The 20312-nt window shown below is 45.8% G+C and overlaps 1 protein-coding gene across 1 annotated transcript in view; it reads left to right on the forward strand.

Moving 5' to 3' along the window:
- LOC122928874 (PR domain zinc finger protein 2-like) overlaps window positions 1-20312 on the forward strand; it is a 135183-nt gene that overhangs the window by 70866 nt on the left and 44005 nt on the right. The window contains 1 exon segment of the mRNA XM_044282166.1: window positions 5479-5608. Coding sequence (XP_044138101.1) covers window positions 5479-5608 — 130 coding nt within the window.

Below are 20312 nucleotides of genomic sequence, written 5' to 3' on the forward strand. Positions count from 1 at the left end.
TGAAGCATTTGGCTGAATATGAGCAGATAATATTGCCCGAAACACCTCAGAATTCATCCTGATGCTTTCGTCAGAAGTCACATCATCAATAAATATAAGACAACCAGTTCCATTGGCAGCCATACATGCCCAAGCCATGACACTACCACCACCATGCTGCACTGATGAGGTGGTATGCTTAGGATCATGAGCAGTTCCTTTCCGTCTCCATACTATTCTCTTCCCATCACTTTGGTACAAGTTGATCTTGGTCTCATGTGTCCATAGGATGTTGTTCCAAAATTGTGAAGTCTTTTTGAGATGTCGTTTGGCAAACTCTAATCTGGCCTTCCTATTTTTGAGGCTCAGCAATGGTTTACATCTTGTGGTGAAACCTCTGTATTCACTCTGGTGAAGTCTTCTCTTGATTGTTGACTTTGACACACATACACCTACCTCCTGGAGAGTGTTCTTGATCTGGCCAACTGTTGTGAAGGGTATTTTCTTCACCAGGGAAAGAATTCTTCGGTCATCCACCACAGTTGTTTTCCATGGTCTCTCGGGTCTTTTGGTGTTGCTGAGCTCCTTCTTTTTAAGAATGTTCCAAACAGTTGTTTTGGCCACTCGTAATGTTTTTGCTATCTCTCTGATGGGTTTGTTCCGGTTTTTTTTAGCCTAATGATGGCTTGCTTCACTGATAGTGACAACTCTTTAGATCTCATCTTGAGTTGACAGCAACAGATTCCAAATGCAAATAGCACACTTGAAATGAACTCTGGACCTTTTATCTGCTCATTGTAATTGGGATAATGAGGGAATAACACACACCTGGCCATGGAACAGCTGAGAAGCCAATTGTCCCATTACTTTTGGTTACTTAACAAATATGCAAACTGTTGTAATTCCTACACCATTCACCTGATTTGGATGTAAATACCCTCAAATTAACGCTGACAGTCTGCAGTTAAAGCACAACTTGTTTGTTTCATTTCAAATCCATTGTGGTGGTGTATAGAGCCAACAATTTTACAATTCTGTTATGGATGTTAGTATATGGCAATATGCAACAGATTTTTTAATAAAAGTGATTTTATGGTGCAGAAGGACTGGGCCAGGGCCACAGAGAACGGCGTTGGAGAAACAGGTAAGTGTGTCATGTTTTTTATTTTAAAGGGTAACTGTCATGTTTTCATAAAAATAATCTATTTTGGCATACGTTACTGCTGCAGCAGCAGCATTATGCATAAAGTATGATGAGGACCTTCTCAAGATGGCTCCTCTGCCTGTTCTGAGGCCAAAACTGCTTTCCCTCACTTCCCATACACACTTGCTGTAGCCAGCAGCTCCCTGCCAGCCAATCAGATTGGATTACTGAGAGACACGCCTTCTCACTCTGAAGCCTAATGCAGGCATACAATGTGACGGACCGCCCCTCTGTCTTCTGTTTATACTAAAAGGAAGACAGACAGGCCCTAGCAACGATCTTTTAAGGGAACAGTGGAAAGGGACAGGGGACATTAATGAAAGCTGTTATTATAAGGTAATTACAGATATTTTTACAACTCAGGTACACATGCCCAGCTCTAATAAACTAGCAAATAAAAAAAATATGACAGTTACCCTTTAACCCCTTCTCGACACATGACGTACTATTATGTCATGGAAGCCACTGCGTATCTCAGCCACACCGAAGGATGACGCAAGGAAATGGGAGGGCGGGCATATGCAGAGGCTGGGGCAACAATGAAAAAAGGCAGAGCAGCCTGGGCTCCAACACAGTGAACGCCGCCCCTGGGCACTTGCGAGTGCTCATTTGCATATGAATCGAAGTTTTTTTTCCAGCTTCTGCAAGTGTAAAGACAAAGACAAAGGTACCGTTACATTCATGTATAGATGTGCTATAGGACAATGTAAGCACTATATATATGTATATGGCCACATTGAGGTGACAAACTCCCTTTAAAGTCTATAGTATAATAATACACACATTACCTGATTTAGGCCACACGGGCGAGATTTCCGCGCAGGTGCAATGCGTGAGTTGAACGCATTGCACCCGCACTGAATCCTGACCCATTCATTTCTATGGGGCTGTGCACATGAGCGGTGATTTTCACGCATCACTTGTGCATTGCGTGAAAATCGCAGCATGCTCCTCTTTGTGCATTTTTCACGTAACGCAGGCCCCATAGAAATGAATGGGGTTGCGTGAAAATCGCAAGCAAGTGCGGATGCGGTGCGATTTTCACGCACGGTTGCTAGGTGACGATCGGGATGGGGACCCAATCATTATTATTTTCCCCTATAACTTCGTTATAAGGGAAAATAATAGCATTCTGAATACAGAATGCTTAGTACAATAGTGCTAGAGGGGTTAAAAAAAAAACTATATATAATTTAACTCCCCTTAATCCACTTGCTCGCGCAGCCCGACATCTCTTCTGTCTTCTTCTTTGCTCATTGCAGGAAAAGGACCTGTGGTGACGTCACTCCGGTCATCACATGATCTTTTACCATGGTGATGGATCATGTGATGACCGGAGTGACGTCCCCACAGATGCCGGGATGCGCGAGCAAGTGGATTAAGGTGAGTTACATTTTTTTAAATTTTGTTTTTTTAACCCCTCCAGCACTATTGTACTATGCATTCTGTATTCAGAATGCTATTATTTTCCCTTATAACCATGTTATAAGGGAAAATAATAAAATGATCAGGTCCCCATCCCGATCGTCTCCTAGCAACCGTGCGTGAAAATCGCACCACGTCCGCACTTGCTTGCGGATGCTTGCGATTTTCACGCAGCCCCATTCACTTCTATGGGGCCTGCGTTGTGTGGAAATCGCACAATATAGAGCATGCTGCGATTTACACGCAACGCAGAAGTGATGCGTGAAAATCAACGCTCATGTGCACAGCCCCATAGAAATGAATGGGTCGGCATTCAGTGCGGGTGCAATGCGTTCACCTCACGCATTGCACCAGCGCGGAATACTCGCCCGTGTGAAAGGGGCCTTAGGGTTTGCACATTCCTTCCCACCATGCTTGACAAGGGGTGGGGCTTAGCTGAAAGGGATGGAGCTTCATAGGAAAGGGGTCAGGCCTAAGAGTGTGTGTAAAAATCTGTCTGAAGGTAAGTTAACCAATACTTGGTATAAAGTCAGAAGTGTCCGTCCCTGCACCAGATTCATCACCAGCCTGAGCCCCTGTGACATATCTGGTGCTGGTCTAGACAGACGCTCTGTGCTTATGCCTTTTTTAGGGTTAGTAAATCTGGGCCATTGTGTTTTTGGCTTTTTTTTTTCTTCAAAGTATGTCTCTATAAAATATTACTAAATAAGAAACCCCATCAAAAACACTTAAAGGGGTATTCCCATCTCAGACATTGGGGGCATACCATCAGAATATGCCCCCTATGTCTGATAGGTGCGGGTCACACTTCTGGGACGCACACCTATTCTTAGAACGGAGCTGCAGGGTGCACCGAGCACGCGTGGCTGCCCTCCATTCATTCATAAGAGAGCAACAAAAATAACTGAGCTGCAATGGGAAGCTTTATTCACTTCTATGGGGCTGACGGAAATTGCTGAACCAGCGCTCGGCTATTTTCGGAGCTCACATAGGAATTAATGGGGGGCACTTGTGCAAGTGCGGTGCGCCCTGCGGCACTTTGCAGGCTCCATTATAAGTATAGGTACTGTGCCCCCAAAGTCGGAGATGGGAATACCCCTTTAAGTTGGGTGGCAAACATATTGCCTAAAGCAGAAACTATAGAATTTTCTACTATTCTATTTATTTTTAATTTTTGGGGAAAATTCCCTTTAGCCTCTGTTCTCTTTTATTTCCGCTTTAGAAGATGACATTGCCTACATTTGGCTTCATCTTGAGTTAAAGGGAACCTGTCATCACCTTTATGCTGCCCATACTAATGGAAGCATAAAGGAGAGACAGGCGAGATGATTTCAGCAATCTGTCATTTATAAGTTAAAAGTAAGTGGTTGCCGAGAACCAACATCACAATGATTGCAGACTGGGCCTGGAAAAGAGTCACGGCCACCTGAGAAGAGTCATGAATTCCTGCTCTCCTGCTGATGACTGACAGTCTTCTACCTAGTTTTCTTGCTTTCTCTTTAGGAGAGAACTGATAACCATCAGCAGATGGCGAGAGAGCAGGAGATTATGGATAACCAGGACTCTTCTCAGGTAGACTGGACTCTTCTCAAGGCCTGGGCTGCAGCGATTATGATGCTGGTTCTTGGCAACCACTAAGGCCTCTTTCACACTTGCGTTGTCCGGATCCGGCGTGTACTCCACTTGCCGGAGGTACACGCCGGATCCGGAAAAACGCAAGTGTACTGGATGCATTTAAAGACGGATCCGTCTTCAAAATGCTTTGTGTTACTATGGCAGCCAGGACGCTATTAAAGTCCTGGTTGCCATAGTAGGAGCGGGGAGCGGTATACTTACAGTCCGCGCGGCTCCCGGGGCGCTCCAGAATGACGTCAGAGCGCCCCATGCGCATGGATGACGTGCCATGCGATCACGTGATCCATGTGCTTGGGGCGCCCTGACGTCACTCTGGAGCGCCCCGGGAGCCGCACGGATGGTAGGTATACTGCTCCCCCGCTCCCCGCTACACTTTACCATGGCTGCCAGGACTTTAGCGTCCCGGCAGCCATGGTAACCATTGAGAAAAAGCTAAACGTCGTATCCGGCAATGCGCCGAAACGACGTTTAGCTTAAGGCCGGATCCGGATCAATGCCTTTCAATGGGCATTAATTCCGGATCCGGCCTTGCGGCAAGTGTTCAGGATTTTTGGCCGGAGCAAATGCTGCGGTATTTTCTCCGGCCAAAAAACGTTCCGTTCCGGAACTGAAGACATCCTGATGCATCCTGAACGGATTTCGCTCCATTCAGAATGCATGGGGATAATCCTGATCAGGATTCTTCCGGCATAGAGCCCCGACGACGGAACTCTATGCCGGAAGACAAGAACGCAGGTGTGAAAGAGCCCTTACTTGTAGCTCATGAGTGACACACCGCTGACATCAGCATTTCTGTCACTATTTTACGCTGCCCTCAGTGAGATCAGCATAAAGTCGATGACCGGTTCCCTTTAAAAATATTTGGCAGACTGCTCGTTGTCACTGGTATAAGCAGCCATAACCCTTCTTCCCCAGGGCAAGGTGCCACCCTGCCCTTTCCTGTGCCACCCAGCCTGCAGAGTGTGGATCATGCAGTCCTCCTTCCAGCAGAGGGGCTGATTGGAAAGCCATTGCTCGGGCAGCCCCCCTCCTCCTCCTCCCCTGTCTTGCAGGCTGACTAGTTGGACTGCTCTTCCTGTTTGGTTAGTATGCAGCCAGTGCAGAGTACAGCTGTTTATAATCCCCATAGCTGCTTCCACGCCCTCTGGCCCTGAGCCTGCTTCTCTCCCTTCTCTGCAATGTACTAACAACCTCTCCTCTGATTGGTGTTATATTTGTCTCTGTAATTCCTGCAGCCAATTGAGCCGGGAGAGGAGCTCTTAGTCTGGTACAATGGAGTAGACAACCCAGAGATAGCAGCTGCCATAGAGGAAGAGCTCGCTGCCAGCCACAGGAGCAAGAAGAGCTCGCCCAAATCCAGGAGGGGTAAGCTACACTGGGATCATTGACTACTGGGGAAGGAGGGAGGGGGGGGATGTCTCCATGCTGTGTGCGCCTGGATGTCGCTGTGACCTTTCCCAGACTGCACTGTCTGCAGGAGCTCGTACACGGATCCCTACGGCGCGATCATATGATGTGTCTGCCCCGCAGGCTGCACTTTGCGTCCACCGTCTCTTTTATTCGTTTAGTCTTTTCTGGTTACATTTCCTTATTCCGCCAGCTCTGCCGGGTGAGGCGCTGAGCTGGCACCGCCGGGCTGTGTGTCATACTGGCACAGGAGTTCGGATGGCAAGTGAACTTCAGGCGGTGGCGTCATTGCCGGGCAGATCGGACGGCCCAGGACAGCGCTGTCACACGTCAGGATTACTGCTGCTGTCAGGCCTGATCGGCAGACCCCACCGCTTTCTGTTCTGTCAGCTGTGGTGACACTTGATCGCCCTCCCTATACTTCTTTATATGTCTGTGTATTGTGTGCATACAGTGTCAGTCATGTATAAGCTCTATGGGTGCGTATACCGTATATGCCACGCAGATCATGTATGTGTGGGGTATATAAAGTGTATATATTTTGTTATATACTTATGTATGCTACTCTATAGGTTACGTTTGTGTGTTGAGTTTATTTTCGTGTTCATGTACCGTAAAGGGTGTGCTCTGATCACATGTTGTGGCTGTATCCTGTTCCTCTATAGGTATACCTACTGTATGTTAATATCCACCGTATATAATGTACATTGTATGTACAGTGTGAGGTTCGTGTGCGTGTTTGTGTACATAAATCTATACAAGTACGTTGTGTACCTACTGTATTTCGTCTATATCATGCATATACTGTACTTTGTGTGTGTAAAATATATATTTATATATATATATATATATATATATATATATATATATATATATAATGTGCTACTATTCACTATATATAGGTTTAGTAACTCTTGTGTAACTGGGGTAGGGCCTAGTGGGGGAACAAGGAAATGGTGATCTGTGAAGTATTTTAATGTAGTTATCAAGAAATCTGTTGCTCAACCTCCTGAGAAGAAATGTGAAATTCCAATTTAACAAGTCACATGTAAGTTGATGCCAACGTGTTACTTAAGTGATCCTTCTTATGAGGCCGGCTCCTCCAGTCACCATTTCTCGCAGCTTAGGGGTCCTGTGAAGAACATGGAGGGTGTCAGAGAAGATGGTGTGTGATCACTGGGAAGTCTTCTATTCCAACTCAACGTTCCTTATCGTAACTCTGAGGTCCTGTGTGACACTGACTGGCCCCTTACACAGGCCAATCATCAGAATGAACTTTCCGAGGAACGTTCCTTCGTCCGATGATTGCCACTTGTAAACTCCCACCGATCAAATGCTTGTTGGTCGGCTGATTGACTCTTTTACACAGGCAGAAAAATGCTCCTTTGTCGGCAGCACATCTCCTTATGTAACTGGAACATGTCTTGCCGACAACAACGTAAATGAACGGCCGCACAAATTGTTGGTTATTTGACCGTAAAATCTCCTTAATCGAGGAGCAGTTGACTGGTATATCATCAGTCTGCACAGGATGGGCAGAAATCTGTCCATGTAAAAGGACGCTACCTTTTAGATATATCTGTCCCCGGTAAAGCTAGGTGACCACCTGTATGGCTGCCATTACAGGTCTGAAATGGGTTATCCTCCAGACTCCTGACTAACTAATCTAACCAGTGAAAGCTGAGTGACGACCCCTCTGAGAGGTGTAGTGGCCTCTATTAGTGGCTGTAACCTGCAAATGGAGAAATCTGAGTTTACCAGGAAGATTTTAGTGTTTTAAAGGTGTTTTCGGAGATGTGATACAGCTCCTTTGCCCCACATGTACAAAAGTTTCTAATGAAGCAGTAGAGGGGTTAGTAAAAGGTTAGAATGGGTGTCAAATATTTGTTTGGGCTCTAGCTTAGTGGTAGGCCTGGAAAGCCAATTGCCGCTCTGAACTGTGACGCATCTTCCTGACGAAGAGACTGGTTCCACCTGAACATGCGTTGCTGTGTCCATCATACAAACCATTTTGTTTGAGGCTTACAGCATGCTTCTCTCCACCTCATCTGTATAAGAAATATGTCGGGCCTCGTTCACACTTGTTTGGTCAGTGACTTCCATCAGTGATTTGTGAGACAAAACCAGAAGAGGAGCCTCCACAGAGATGAGGTATAATGGAAAGATCTGCACCCGTTCTGTGGTTTTGACCCGCACCTGGTTTTGGCCCAGAAATCACTAATGGAAATCACTGACCGAACACTGACGTGTCAGCCAGGCCTCCCTCAGGACAAAATGCAAAGTCACTAAATTACAACATTTGCCTACAAAAACACAAGGCTGTAATACAGCACCTATAGAAATCTATGGATCCATACTTTACCACCAAATACTGCTGACTTCATACAAAGGTACATGCTCAGTGCATACTGAATGAGGTATTCGGGAATAGTTGCTTCTGGGGGACCACACATCTCACAAGGAGGCAACGTATGGCGGAACACAGTGCTTAAAGGGGTTTATCCATTTAGGACATTGATGGCATATCACTAGTGAGTTTTGAAAATATCAGAGCTCTGGCTCGGCTATTTTCAGCAGCCAAAATAGCGGTGATCGGAGATATGGCTGCTCTTGCACTGTGCGTCTATTCACTGCGCTTGCTTGGCTAGTTTCAAAACTCCCATAATGATGAATTAAGAGCGTGCTGCACAGCGCGGTATCCTCTCCTGCAGGTTCCAGAGGATTGACCTGCACCAATCCTAGCGATATGTCATCGGTGTCCCAGAGGGGCCAACCACTTTAATACAGACGTGTAACTTACTGTAAGGATGCCATTGCCATGTGCATGAGACCTGAAAGAGAAGTTTCTAAATTGCCCTCAAGTTGTTAAAAATTATGAACAACCAATATGGCTGCCATAAAGTTTCATTGGGTTTTCCCACACTTCTAAAAGGAAATCTGGTAAAATCTGGGTGATAGGCTCAGGAGCTGTAGCTTAATCCAGGTTGACATCTGCAGCCGAGGTTCTGGGTCAAAAACAGGATAAAATACCTCTACATGTATTTTGTCCTGCTGGTATCTATGCCAGAGACCAGACTGACCTCACTGGGCATTGCTAGTGGCCCGCAATATTCTAGATTTGGAGGTTCTGGTATTCTGTTCCTATGGTGGACTTGATAACCAGAATTTGACCACAGATGAGAACCTAGCCTTACTCCTTTGTATATGTATTTGTGATACTGATGACAGAAATCTGCTTCACGTGTGCCACATTGAGCCTTTTTTTTTTTTTTTAGTTCAGCATCCTCTATGGTTCCCACCTACAAAAAATGTGAAATTCTGTATATGAAGCTAAAACATGAGCATTATTGACTTCCTATCACACATGGAGTCATGGCTGTGACTGGTTTACTTGCACGTCTAGTTCATTGCTGACTGCAGGACTACTCACAAAATGTTGACAGAAAATGCTTATGTCAGCTCTTACTGTACGTAACCACTAACATTTTAGAAATGACCTGGAATTTTACTTTTCACCTAATTATTACAACATTGGTTCTAGGGGAGAATAGCTATGTACGTACGGCACATGACTGAGCTTGTACAACAGCACTCATAGGCTCTGTCACTCCATACCTAAGAGACGTGCAGCCTCCCTTCACTGCCCTTCAGGATCCGTGTCAGGGTTGCCAACTGTCCAGAAATTTCTGGACTATCCATAAAAATAGGTTACTTTTTTTTTCCTGTGTGACCCTTCAGGGTCGGCCTGCCCCCTGCCCTTCAGGGTCGGCCTGCCCCCTGCCCTTCAGGGTCGGCCTACTGCCTGGCCATCAGGATTTTCACTGAAGCCTCATTCAAGTCTATGGGGTCAGGGCTGCGTGAAAAATGCCAGAATATAGAACATGCTGCGTTTTTCACACAATGCACGAACTGATGCGTGAAAAAGAACACTCATGTACACAGAACCATTGAAATGAATAGGTCAGGATTTAGTGCGGGTGCTATGCGTACACGTCACTGATTGCACCCGCTCGGAAAACTCACTCATGTGAAAGAGGCTTAAGGCCCCTTTCACACGGGTGAGAATTCCGCGCGGGTGCAATATTCGAGGTGAACTGCATTGCACCCGCACTAATCCTGACCCTACACTTCAATGGAGCTGTGCAGATGAGCTGTGATTTTCACGCATCAGTTCTGTATTGCGTGAAAATCACAGCCTGTTCTATATTCTGCGTTTTTCATGCAACGCAGGCCCCATAGAAATGAATGAGGCTGCGTGAAAATCACATCGCATCCTCAAGCAAGTGCGGATGTGATGCGATTTTCACACATGGTTGCTAGGAGATGATGTTAGTAAATTGATTAAAGTCAATTTACTGTATTATTTTCCCTTATAACGTGGTTATAAAGGAAAATAATAGCATTCTGTGGCTTGAGGGGTTAAAAAAATAATAATCAACTCTTCTCATCCACTTGATCGCGCAGCCGGCATCGTCTTCTTGCTTCTTCTTTGAGGTCCTGCAAAAGGACCTTTTTGATGACGTAATCTTGAGCGCAGAGATGTCAGCGCAGGTCCTGCTGAATGAAGATAGAAGGATCACGTCATCAAAGGTCCTTTTGCAGGTCCTCAAAGCCACATTTTAGTAAGCATTCTGTATCAAAAATGCTATTATTTTCCCTTATAACATGTAATAAGGGAAAATAATAACATCTACACAACACTGAAGTTCGGGTCTGGGTACCACATTCAGTTTTTTATCACACGCGTGCAAATCACATTGCACCCACGCGATAAAAACTGAACAACGCAATCACAGTCAAAACTGACTGAAATTGTGTGCGCACTCGTGCAGATTTCCCGCAATGCACCCGGGACGCATCCGGAGCAAATCAGGGACGCCTGTCTGAAAGAGGCCTAAGGGTCCGTGTGCCGCCTTGTCTGGTATCGAACAGCAAGGTCTGTGCATGTTCACCGGCAGAAGGGGCCCCTGTTGTCAGCATACATCAAAACCCCAGAATCTGAACCACCCACCTGTTATACATTTTAGGGATCGACCGATATAGATTTTTTAGGGCCGATACCGATAATTTGTGAACTTTCAGGCCGATAGCCGATAATTTATATAAATATTCTGGGAATTTTCATTTTTGAAAAAAAAAAATTTCCTACACAAATCTGCTGAAAATTAATATGTTTATTGTTAACGTGTATTTTTTTTATTTTTTTGTAAATTTTTCTTTTTCATTTATACTTAATATTTTGGTGCGTGTTTTTTTTTTTTTTTTAACCCCCTTAGGGACTAGAACCCTTGTCCTGTTCACCCTGATAGAGCTCTATCAGGGTGAATAGGAGCTCACACTCTGCCTGCTGCTCTGTGCATAGTACACACAGCAGCATGGAGCTTACCATGGCAGCCAGGGCTTCAGTAGCGTCCTGGCTACCATGGTAACAGATCGGAGCCCCAGAATTACACTGCTGGGGCTCCGATCGGAGGAGCAGGGGAGAGGGGATCCTGTGGCCACTGCCACCAATGATTAATACTGGGGGGGGCTTGGCTGGGGGGGGGGGGGCACACTGCGCCACCAATGTTTTTAATACTGGGGTGGGTGCGCACTGCACCACCAATGTTTTTAATACTGGGGGGCGCACTGCGCCACCAATGATTAATACTGGGGGGGCGCACTGTGCCACCAATTAAGAGAAATCTCTCATTAATTCATATACAGGAGGTGGGAGCTGGCTGCAGAATCACATAGCCAGCTCCCGACCTCTATGAGCGGTAGATGCGATCCACGGCACCTGAGGGGTTAACTACCGAGGATCGCAGCTATTGCTCATAGAGGTCGGGAGTCGACTATGTGATACTGCAGCTCCCGCCTCCTGTATATGAATTAATGAGAGATTTCTCTTCATTGGTGGCGCAGTGGCCACAGCCCCGCCCCTCCTCTTGTCCTCCTTCCCCTCATTGGCGGCAGCACAGGGGCAGGGAGACACTGCTTCCTTCTCTCCTGTGCTGCTGAGGAAACACGGAGAGCACGGAGAGCGCGGAGAGCAGCGCGATCTGTGTTCCCCATACGCTATCGGAATATCGGCAAAATACATGCTGATACCGATAACGGTCAAAATCCTGAATATTGGCCGATAATATCGGTAAAACCGTTAATCGGTCGATCCCTACTATTACTTATCAGGCTATTCTGACCAAAGCGATACCACAAAAAAAAAAATCTAAGTCCAGGAAAGTCCCTTTAAATATTCTAAATATAAAAGTTTACAGCCCTGACTGCCTACAGACTGTTATGACGACACGTCAGTGTACGGCTGATATCAGTCATCATGAAGTTCCTCTTTTTCTACTTTCACATTTGTAAAAAGTGATTTTTCATTTTCTTATGTTTAATTCAACTTTGTGTCTCAGATCAGCTGCAGTGCGGCCAGTCCTTGTCCCCAGTGTATATCTGGTGACATAAGTACAGCTGGTATAGCAGACATACAGCAATGCAATTTTTTGCATATGCCCTCATGGACCATGGAAAGTTGTGTGACCAACGTTGGTGCTCTGGTAATGGTCCCCGCATCAGTGTCTGTCACTTTCCATCTTTTTGGGGGAATAAGATAACTTGGGGTCCCAAAAATGGTGCCAAGGTGATAGTAATTGTTCCAATGGGTTTAAAGGGGATTTGCGTGGTAAAATGTTGATAATCTATCCATAGTAACTGATCAGTTGGGTTCCCACTCCCAGCACCCCCTTTGATGAGCTGTTTGAAAAGGCCGTGGTGCTCTTCCTAGGCCAGTGATGTCAAGTTCATTGGTTGCATGGCATGTGTCCATCTCAGTCCCATTCAAGTGAATAGGTCTGAGTTGCAGTACCAAGCACGGCCACTATACAATGAACGGCGTTGTGCTTGGTATGCTGTGAGGAGTGCTGTTGCCTCTTCAAACAGCTAATTGGTGGAGGTGCCAGGGGTCGGACCCCACTGATCCAATATTCTCAGGATAGCTCATTGGTAGCCCCTTAAAGCACACAATTTAAATCTCTGCATTCATGTGGAAAAACTGACACTTTCCTCTGTTTGCTATACTGTTTAGGCTACTTTCACACTTGCGCTTGATCGGATCCGTTCTGAACGGATCCGATCATATTAATGCAGACGGAGGCTCCGTTCAGTACGGATCCGTCTGCATTAATAACTTAGAAAAATTTCTAAGTTCGCAAGTTGCCTGAGCGGATCCGTTCAGACTTTCAATGTAAAGTCAATGGGGGACGGATCCGCTTGAAGATTGAGCCATATGGGCTCATCTTCAAGCGGATCCGTTCCCATTGACTTACATTGTAAGTCTGGACGGATCCGCACGCCTCCGCACGGCCAGGCGGACACCCGAACGCTGCAAGCAGCGTTCAGCTGTCCGCCTGTCCGTGCGGAGGCGAGCGGAGCGGAGGCTGAACGCCGCCAGACTGATGCAGTCTGAGCGGATCCGCTCCATTCAGACTGCATCAGGGCTGGACGGAGGCGTTCGCGTCCGCTCGTGAGCTCCTTCAAACGGAGCTCACGAGCGGAATTGCGAACGCAAGTGTGAAAGTAGCCTTAGTGTGATTTTATTTTTGAGTGGTTCATGCATTTTTCATGCATGTGGGAAAAAAAATAAAGACTAAGGCCCCATGCATACGACCGTTGTGTGTTTTGCGGTCCGCAAATGGCAAATGGCAGATGGCGTTAGTGTACGTTCCGCCCTTAGCGGAACCGCACGGACAGCCATTGATATAACTGCTATTCTTGTCTGCAAAACGGACAAGAATAGGACAGATTATATATTTTTTGCGGACCACAGAACGAAGCAACGGATGCGGACAGCACACAGAATGCTGTCTGCATCTTTTGCTGCCCCATTGAAGTGAATGGGTCTGCATCCAGGCCGCAAAAACTGCGCCTTGGATGCAGACCAAAACAACAGTCATGTGCATGAGGCATCTTCTAGCAACCATCAGTGAAGAATCGCCTGTCTGTGTGGTTCAGGTTTTTATCACTGACCCATTGCTTTGAGTGGTCAAGTCCTGCGTGGAAGTGCAGCACAAGTTTTTCACTGAGACCCATTGAAGGAGTTGTCCAGTATGGGGAAGAAACTTGCAATAATAAATAGACCATTACTTACTTGCAGATCCCATGGTACTGCTGCAGTTCTTCTGGCCGAGCTCTGTTGACCCGACTGCAGCAGTGACATCATGTTGACAACACGTGATCACTGCAACCAATTACTGGCCTCAGTGGTACGCTACATGATGCCAGTGATTCGCTGCAGTAGTCACCATGACGTCATTGCTGCAGCTGGATCAACAGAGCCCACCCAGAGAACCGAAGTGGCCACGTAAGTAACTGTCTGTCTATTTTTTTTATTTCGGGCATTCCCAAAGTGTTGTCTGGTTTCTTCCTGAAACGGGACAACCCCTTTAATTTCTCTGGGGTAATTTCTCATACATGGAAAATGCAAAAGATAGAGCATGCTGCATTTTACACTCAGAGCAATCTTGCATGAGTAAAAAAAAAAGGCCCATGTTCATGAACCCTTTGACTTTAATGGTTCAGTTTTCCCAGAGGTGGGACCCGCACCTGTCTGACCTTGATGGTCTATCCCAGCAATATGCCTTCAATGTCCCAGATCAGTTGTTCCAACGTAGTGTTCAAAACTATTTTTCTAGTTCATTCAGTTGGAAACTCATTTTTGCTGCAGGTCACACACCTTCCGACACAGGGGTGCACCTAGCCTTTCTGCTGCCTGAGACAAAACCTGAAACGGCGCCCCCCTCCCCAATGTCAATTTCTTAACCTAACCCCTTCCCTTTAGCCCGTGGACCTTCGGCTCTCCTCCCGCCTCACCTGGCCTCATTGGTGGTGCACCCCTGGTCTGATGTTTCCAGATGTCCCATCTTTGACCAATTGGGCCAGTCAAACTTGAGGATGAAGGAACCAGATTATCAGAAAATAAGCGAATTTGATTTGGAACTAGTGACGTTACGGGCAGTGCTTGCTCCTGCTTGTGACTAAGGAATTGGTAATGCGCAGCATCCACTGTATGTAGGACATGCTGTTTATATGGAGTGTATGTATAAATAATGCTATCTTCTTGTAAGTCATATCCATACTGTACACATCCTTCTTCCTGGAAGCGAGAGCTGGTGGGAGGGTCTCCTAAGGACTTAGGTTGGCCACCTTTCGGTTACGATTACCCATGCTAAAATGTGTTGGTGTTCCTTTATGGTTTCTAAAGTCCACTGACCTATGTGTATTCAGGATATGTGAATGCTAGACCTAGTTCAAACAAGTGCAATTCTGACCTTAATTTGGAAAGTAATACAAGGTGGAGACTTGAAGAATCATTAGGTTTACACATGAGACTCCTGCAGATGGCCATCTTATGGCTATGTTGTAATTTAGGCCCATACTGTACTTTCATGTGCCTGCATCCATCACATGCCACTTACCTAGAAGGCTTTCTTCTACGGGGGAACTTGGTGCCTTACGGATAGCTTATGGGACTGTTATATGGACCCTTTAGGTCTCCATTTGCCTCTATACAGCTTTGCTGTATGCAGAAAACCTTATTCCGAAAAAAATATAATCAGATTTTTTAGGCCTATTTTTTGTCTAGTCATATACGTCCCTTTTGATGCACAAACCCTGACCATAATGACCACATAAGTCACCACCAAGCGCAGTGCAATCTGCAGGCTGCATGTTATAGAGCAGGAGGAGCTGAGCAGATTGATGTATAGTTTCATGGTAAAAGATTCAGTAAGATTCATTGAAATTCGCAATTTATACATTAAAATTTCTCCTCTTTCTGACTCCAGTTATTCACAAGGGAGGTGTCATCGGTGATTGATGGCATTCTCTGTGTAAGGCCCTTTCACATGGGGCGAGAATTCCATGCCGGTGCAATGCGTGAGGTGAACGCATTGCACCCGCACTGAATCCGGACCCATTGACTTCAATGGGGCTGTGCAGATGAGCAGTGATTTTTTTCACGCATGGTTGCTAGGAGATGATATGGATGAAAGCAACCCTGGACCCCATTAAAGTAAATTCACTGTATTATTTTCCCTCATAACATGGTTATAAGGGAAAATAATAGCATTCTTAATACAGAATGCTTACTAAAATGTGGATTGAGGGGTTAAAAAATAAAAAAAAATTAACTCCCCTTATCCAATTGATTGCGCAGCTGGCATCGTCGTCTTGCTTCTTCTTTCAGGACCTGCAAAAGGACATTTGATGATGTAATCGCGCTCACTACGTCCTTTTGCAGGTCCTGAAAGAAGAAGCAAGACGACGATGCCAGCTGCGCAATCAATTAGATAAGGGGAGTTAATTTATTTTCTATTTTTTAATAGGGATCGACCGATATTGCTTTTTTAAGGCCGATACCGATATTCTGTGAATTTTCATTTTTGAAAAAAATAAAATAAATTCCTACTCAAATCTGCTGAAAATGAATGTTTATTGTTAACGTGTAGTTATTTTTTTTGTAAATCTTTCTTTTTCATTTATAATTAATATTTTAGTGTGTGTGTTGTGTGTATTTTTTTTTTATTTATTTTTTTACTATTAGCCCCCTTAGGGACTAGGGCCTTTGTCCTATTCACCCTGATAGATCTCTATCAGGGTAAATAGAACCTCACACTGTCCCTGCTGCCCTGTGCATAGTACACACAGCAGCAAGGAGCTTACTATGGCAGCCAGGGCTTCAGTAGCGTCCTGGCTGCCATGGTAACCGATCGGAGCCCCAGGCTTACACTGCTGGGGCTCTGATCGGAACTGCCACTGCATCACCAATGCAATGAGAAGGAGCGGTGGGGACCACTGCCACCAATGATAATAATACTTGGGGGGCGGGGGCGCACTGCGCCACCAATGTCTAATACTGGGGTTGTGGGGGGGTCGCATTACGCCACCAATGATTAACACTGGGGTTCGGGGGGGCGGGGGCACACTGCCCCACAAATGAAGATACCTCTCATTAATTCATATACAGGAGGTCGGGAGCTGGCTGCAGAATCACATAGCCGGCTCCCGACATCTATGAGCGGTAGCTGCGATCCGCGGCACCTGAGGTGTTAACTAACGCAGATCACAGCTACTTGTCATAGAGGTCGTGAGTCGGCTATGTGATTCTGCAGCCAGCTCACGCCTTCTGTATATGAATGAATGAGAGATTTCTCTTCATTGGTGGCACAGTGGCCACAGCCCCTCCCCTTCTCTTGTCCTCCCTCCACTCATTGGTGGCAGCAGCAGCAGCAGCACAGGGGGAGGGACACTGCTTCCTTCTCTCCTGTGCTGCTGAGGGAACACGGAGAGCGCCGACAGCAGCGTGATCCGTGTTCCCAATATGTTATCGGAATATCGGCAAAATAGATACCGATAACGTTCAAAATCCTTAATATCGGTAAAACCGATAATCGATCGATCCCTATTTTTTAACCCCTCAATCCACATTTTAGTAAGCATTCTGTATTAGGAATGCTATTATTTTCCCTTATAACCATGTTATAAGGGGGGAAAATTAAAAATGAATAGAACACCTAACCCAAACCTGAACTTTTGTGAAGAAGTCCAGTTTCAGGTCTGTGTACCATATTCAGGTTTTTTTTTTCTCACGCGGAATGCATCGGAACACAATCGCAGTCAAAACTGACTGCAATTGCGTGCCTACTCGCGCGATTTTCCTGCAATGCACATTCGACGCATCCGGAGCAAATCCGGAACGCCCGTGTGAAAGAGGCTTAAGGGCTCATGCCCACGAACATAAGGGCTCTGTGACCGTGCTGCTGCAAATAGCGGTCTGCAATGCATGGGCACTGTGAATCCTTTGACTTGAATGGGTCTTCGGTCAGCAAAATAAGGCAAAAGATAGGACAGGTCATCTTTTGATTTTGCGGAGGCACGGACCCGAAAACCCATGGAAGCGCTTCGCAGTGTTCCAGTGGACATCCTATCCAAGCCTCCGCTCCGCAAAAGATAGGACATGTCCTGTCTTTGGCCATATCTTGCAGATCATGGTCCCATTCAAGTCAATGGGTCCACATCCACAGCACGAAGTGCACATGGCCAGTGTCCATTTATTCTGGACCCGTCATTTGCAGTCCACAATATGGGCACCGGGCCCTTATGGTCATGTGAATTGGCCTTAAGTGTGTATGCAGAGATAGCTGTCACTCACTGATAGCTGTACACGAGGGAGGTGTTATCAGTGATTGATAGTATTCTCTGTGTAAGTGTGTATACAGAGATAGTTGTCAATCACTGATGGCTGTACACAGGGAGGTGTCATCAGTGATTGATAGTATTCTCTGTGTAAGTGTATATACAGAGATAGCTGTCACTCACTGATAGCTGTACACAGGGAGGTGTTATCAGGGATTGATAGCATTCTCTGTGTAAGTGTGTATACAGAGATAGTTGTCAATCACTGATGGCTGTACACAGGGAGGTGTCATCAGTGATTGATAGTATTCTCTGTGTAAGTGTGTATACAGAGATAGCTGTCACTCACTGATAGCTGTACACAGGGAGGTGTTATCAGGGATTGATAGCATTCTCTGTGTAAGTGTGTATACAGAGATAGTTGTCAATCACTGATGGCTGTACACGAGGGAGGTGTTATCAGTGATTGATAGTATTCTCTGTGTAAGTGTATATACACAGATAGCTGTCAATCACTGATGGCTGTACACAGGGAGGTGTCATCAGTGATTGATAGTATTCTCTGTGTAAGTGTGTATACAGAGATAGCAGTCAGTTACTGATAGCTGTACACAGGGAGGTGTTATCAGGGATTGATAGCATTCTCTGTGTAAGTGTGTATACAGAGATAGTTGTCAATCACTGATGGCTGTACACAGGGCAGGTGTTATCAGTGATTGATTAGCATTCTCTGTGTAAGGTCTCTTGCCCACAAATATAAGGGCTCCATGCCCGTTCTGTGGACCGCAATGCGGTCCGTAATGCACGGGCATTCACTTGAATGGGGTCCGCGATCGTTCCGTTCCGCACCGCATCTCCGGATTTGCGGACCCATTCAAGTGAATGGGTCCGCATCTGTGATGCGGAATGCACACGGCTGGTGACCCGTGTGTTGCAAAACCGCTGTATGCGGCCCATTCGTGTGAAAGAGGCCTAAGTGTATGTATATAGAGGGGGTGCAGCAGTTGCATTTTTCTCATAAATGTGGCCACATATAAACGTGGGACCAACACAGATGTCTTCAGCTTCCTGGCGCACATGCAACAGGTTGTAGAACGGCCACACTGATCTGCAGAAATGCAGATTGCACTCGGATGAAAAGTACAGTAGTGTGCATGAAGCCTTACTCAGCCCTGTGCCTCATGGACAGGCGACCTCCAATTTTATAGAAGTATAAGGGGACCCTGACGAACCGCCATATGATAGGAAGGCGTGTAGATTTTCTTTCCCGTCTGATTCATATGTTAGTTTGTTTTTTGATTTTAACCATCTTGTTGCTGGTCACTTTATTATTTTTTCTTCTTCTTAGACTCTTCTAATCAAAATGGGTTTTCCAGTAAGACAGGTCTCATCACACATCCAGAAATAAGCTAAAGCTTGCACACAGCCGTATGTGTTTTGCATTCAGAAAAACATGGATCCGCAAAAAAAACGGATGACATCTTTGTGATGTCTGTGTTGCATCCGTTTTTTGCAGATCCATTGTAACAATGTCTGTCGGACGAGAATAGGACGTGTTCTATTTCTTTTGAGGAATGGACATACGGACACGGAATGCACTGCTTTTTTGAGAACCCATTGAAATGAATGGTTCCGCATACAGGCCGCAAAAAATCCGGAACAAACACGAAAAGAAAATACCTTCGTGTGCATGAGCCCTTAGGGGGGAGATTTATTGAACTGGTGTAAAGTAGAATTGGCTTAGTTGCCCATAGCAACCAATTAGATCCCACCTTTCATTTTCCAAAGGAGCTGTGAAAAATGAAAGGTGGAATCTGATATGTTACTATGGGCAACTAAGCGAGTTCTACTTTACACCAGTTTGATAAATCTCCCCCTAAAGCTTTAGCTCCCCCTTAGGCTACTTTCACACTGGCGTTTGGTGCTGATCCGTCATGGATCTGCACAGACGGATCCGTTCAGATAATACAACCGCATGCATCCGTTCAAAACGGATCAGTTTCTATTATCTTTACCACAGCCAAGACGGATGTGTCTTGAACACCATTGAAAGTCAATGGAGGACGGATCCGTTTTCTATTGTGCCATATTGTGTCATTGAATCCGTTTTGCCTCAGTTTCGTCAGACGGACACCAAAACGCTGCAAGCAGCGTCCGCCTCCAAAGCGGAATGGAGGCAAACTGATGCCTTCTGAGTGGATCCTTTTCCATTCAGAATGCATTAGGGCAAAAACTGATCCGTTTTGGACGTCTGGTGAGAGCCCTGAACGGATCTCACAAACGGAAAGCCAAAACGCGAGTGTGAAAGTAGCCTTAGTTTTTAGAATATGCCTGATTTGGTCCAGGATCTGCTAGGTTGATGTCCTCCATAGTCTCTGACTTCTAAGTGGTAATATTCTTGTGGTCCCTTTTGCGTTTTTAGTTCATATTTCACAAGCATAAAAGAGCGACTGAAGATGGGTCACGTGGATGAAGTGGCTTCTTT

This window comes from Bufo gargarizans, chromosome 2, assembly GCF_014858855.1.
Source record: "Bufo gargarizans isolate SCDJY-AF-19 chromosome 2, ASM1485885v1, whole genome shotgun sequence".
Classification (NCBI taxonomy): Eukaryota; Metazoa; Chordata; class Amphibia; order Anura; family Bufonidae; genus Bufo; species Bufo gargarizans.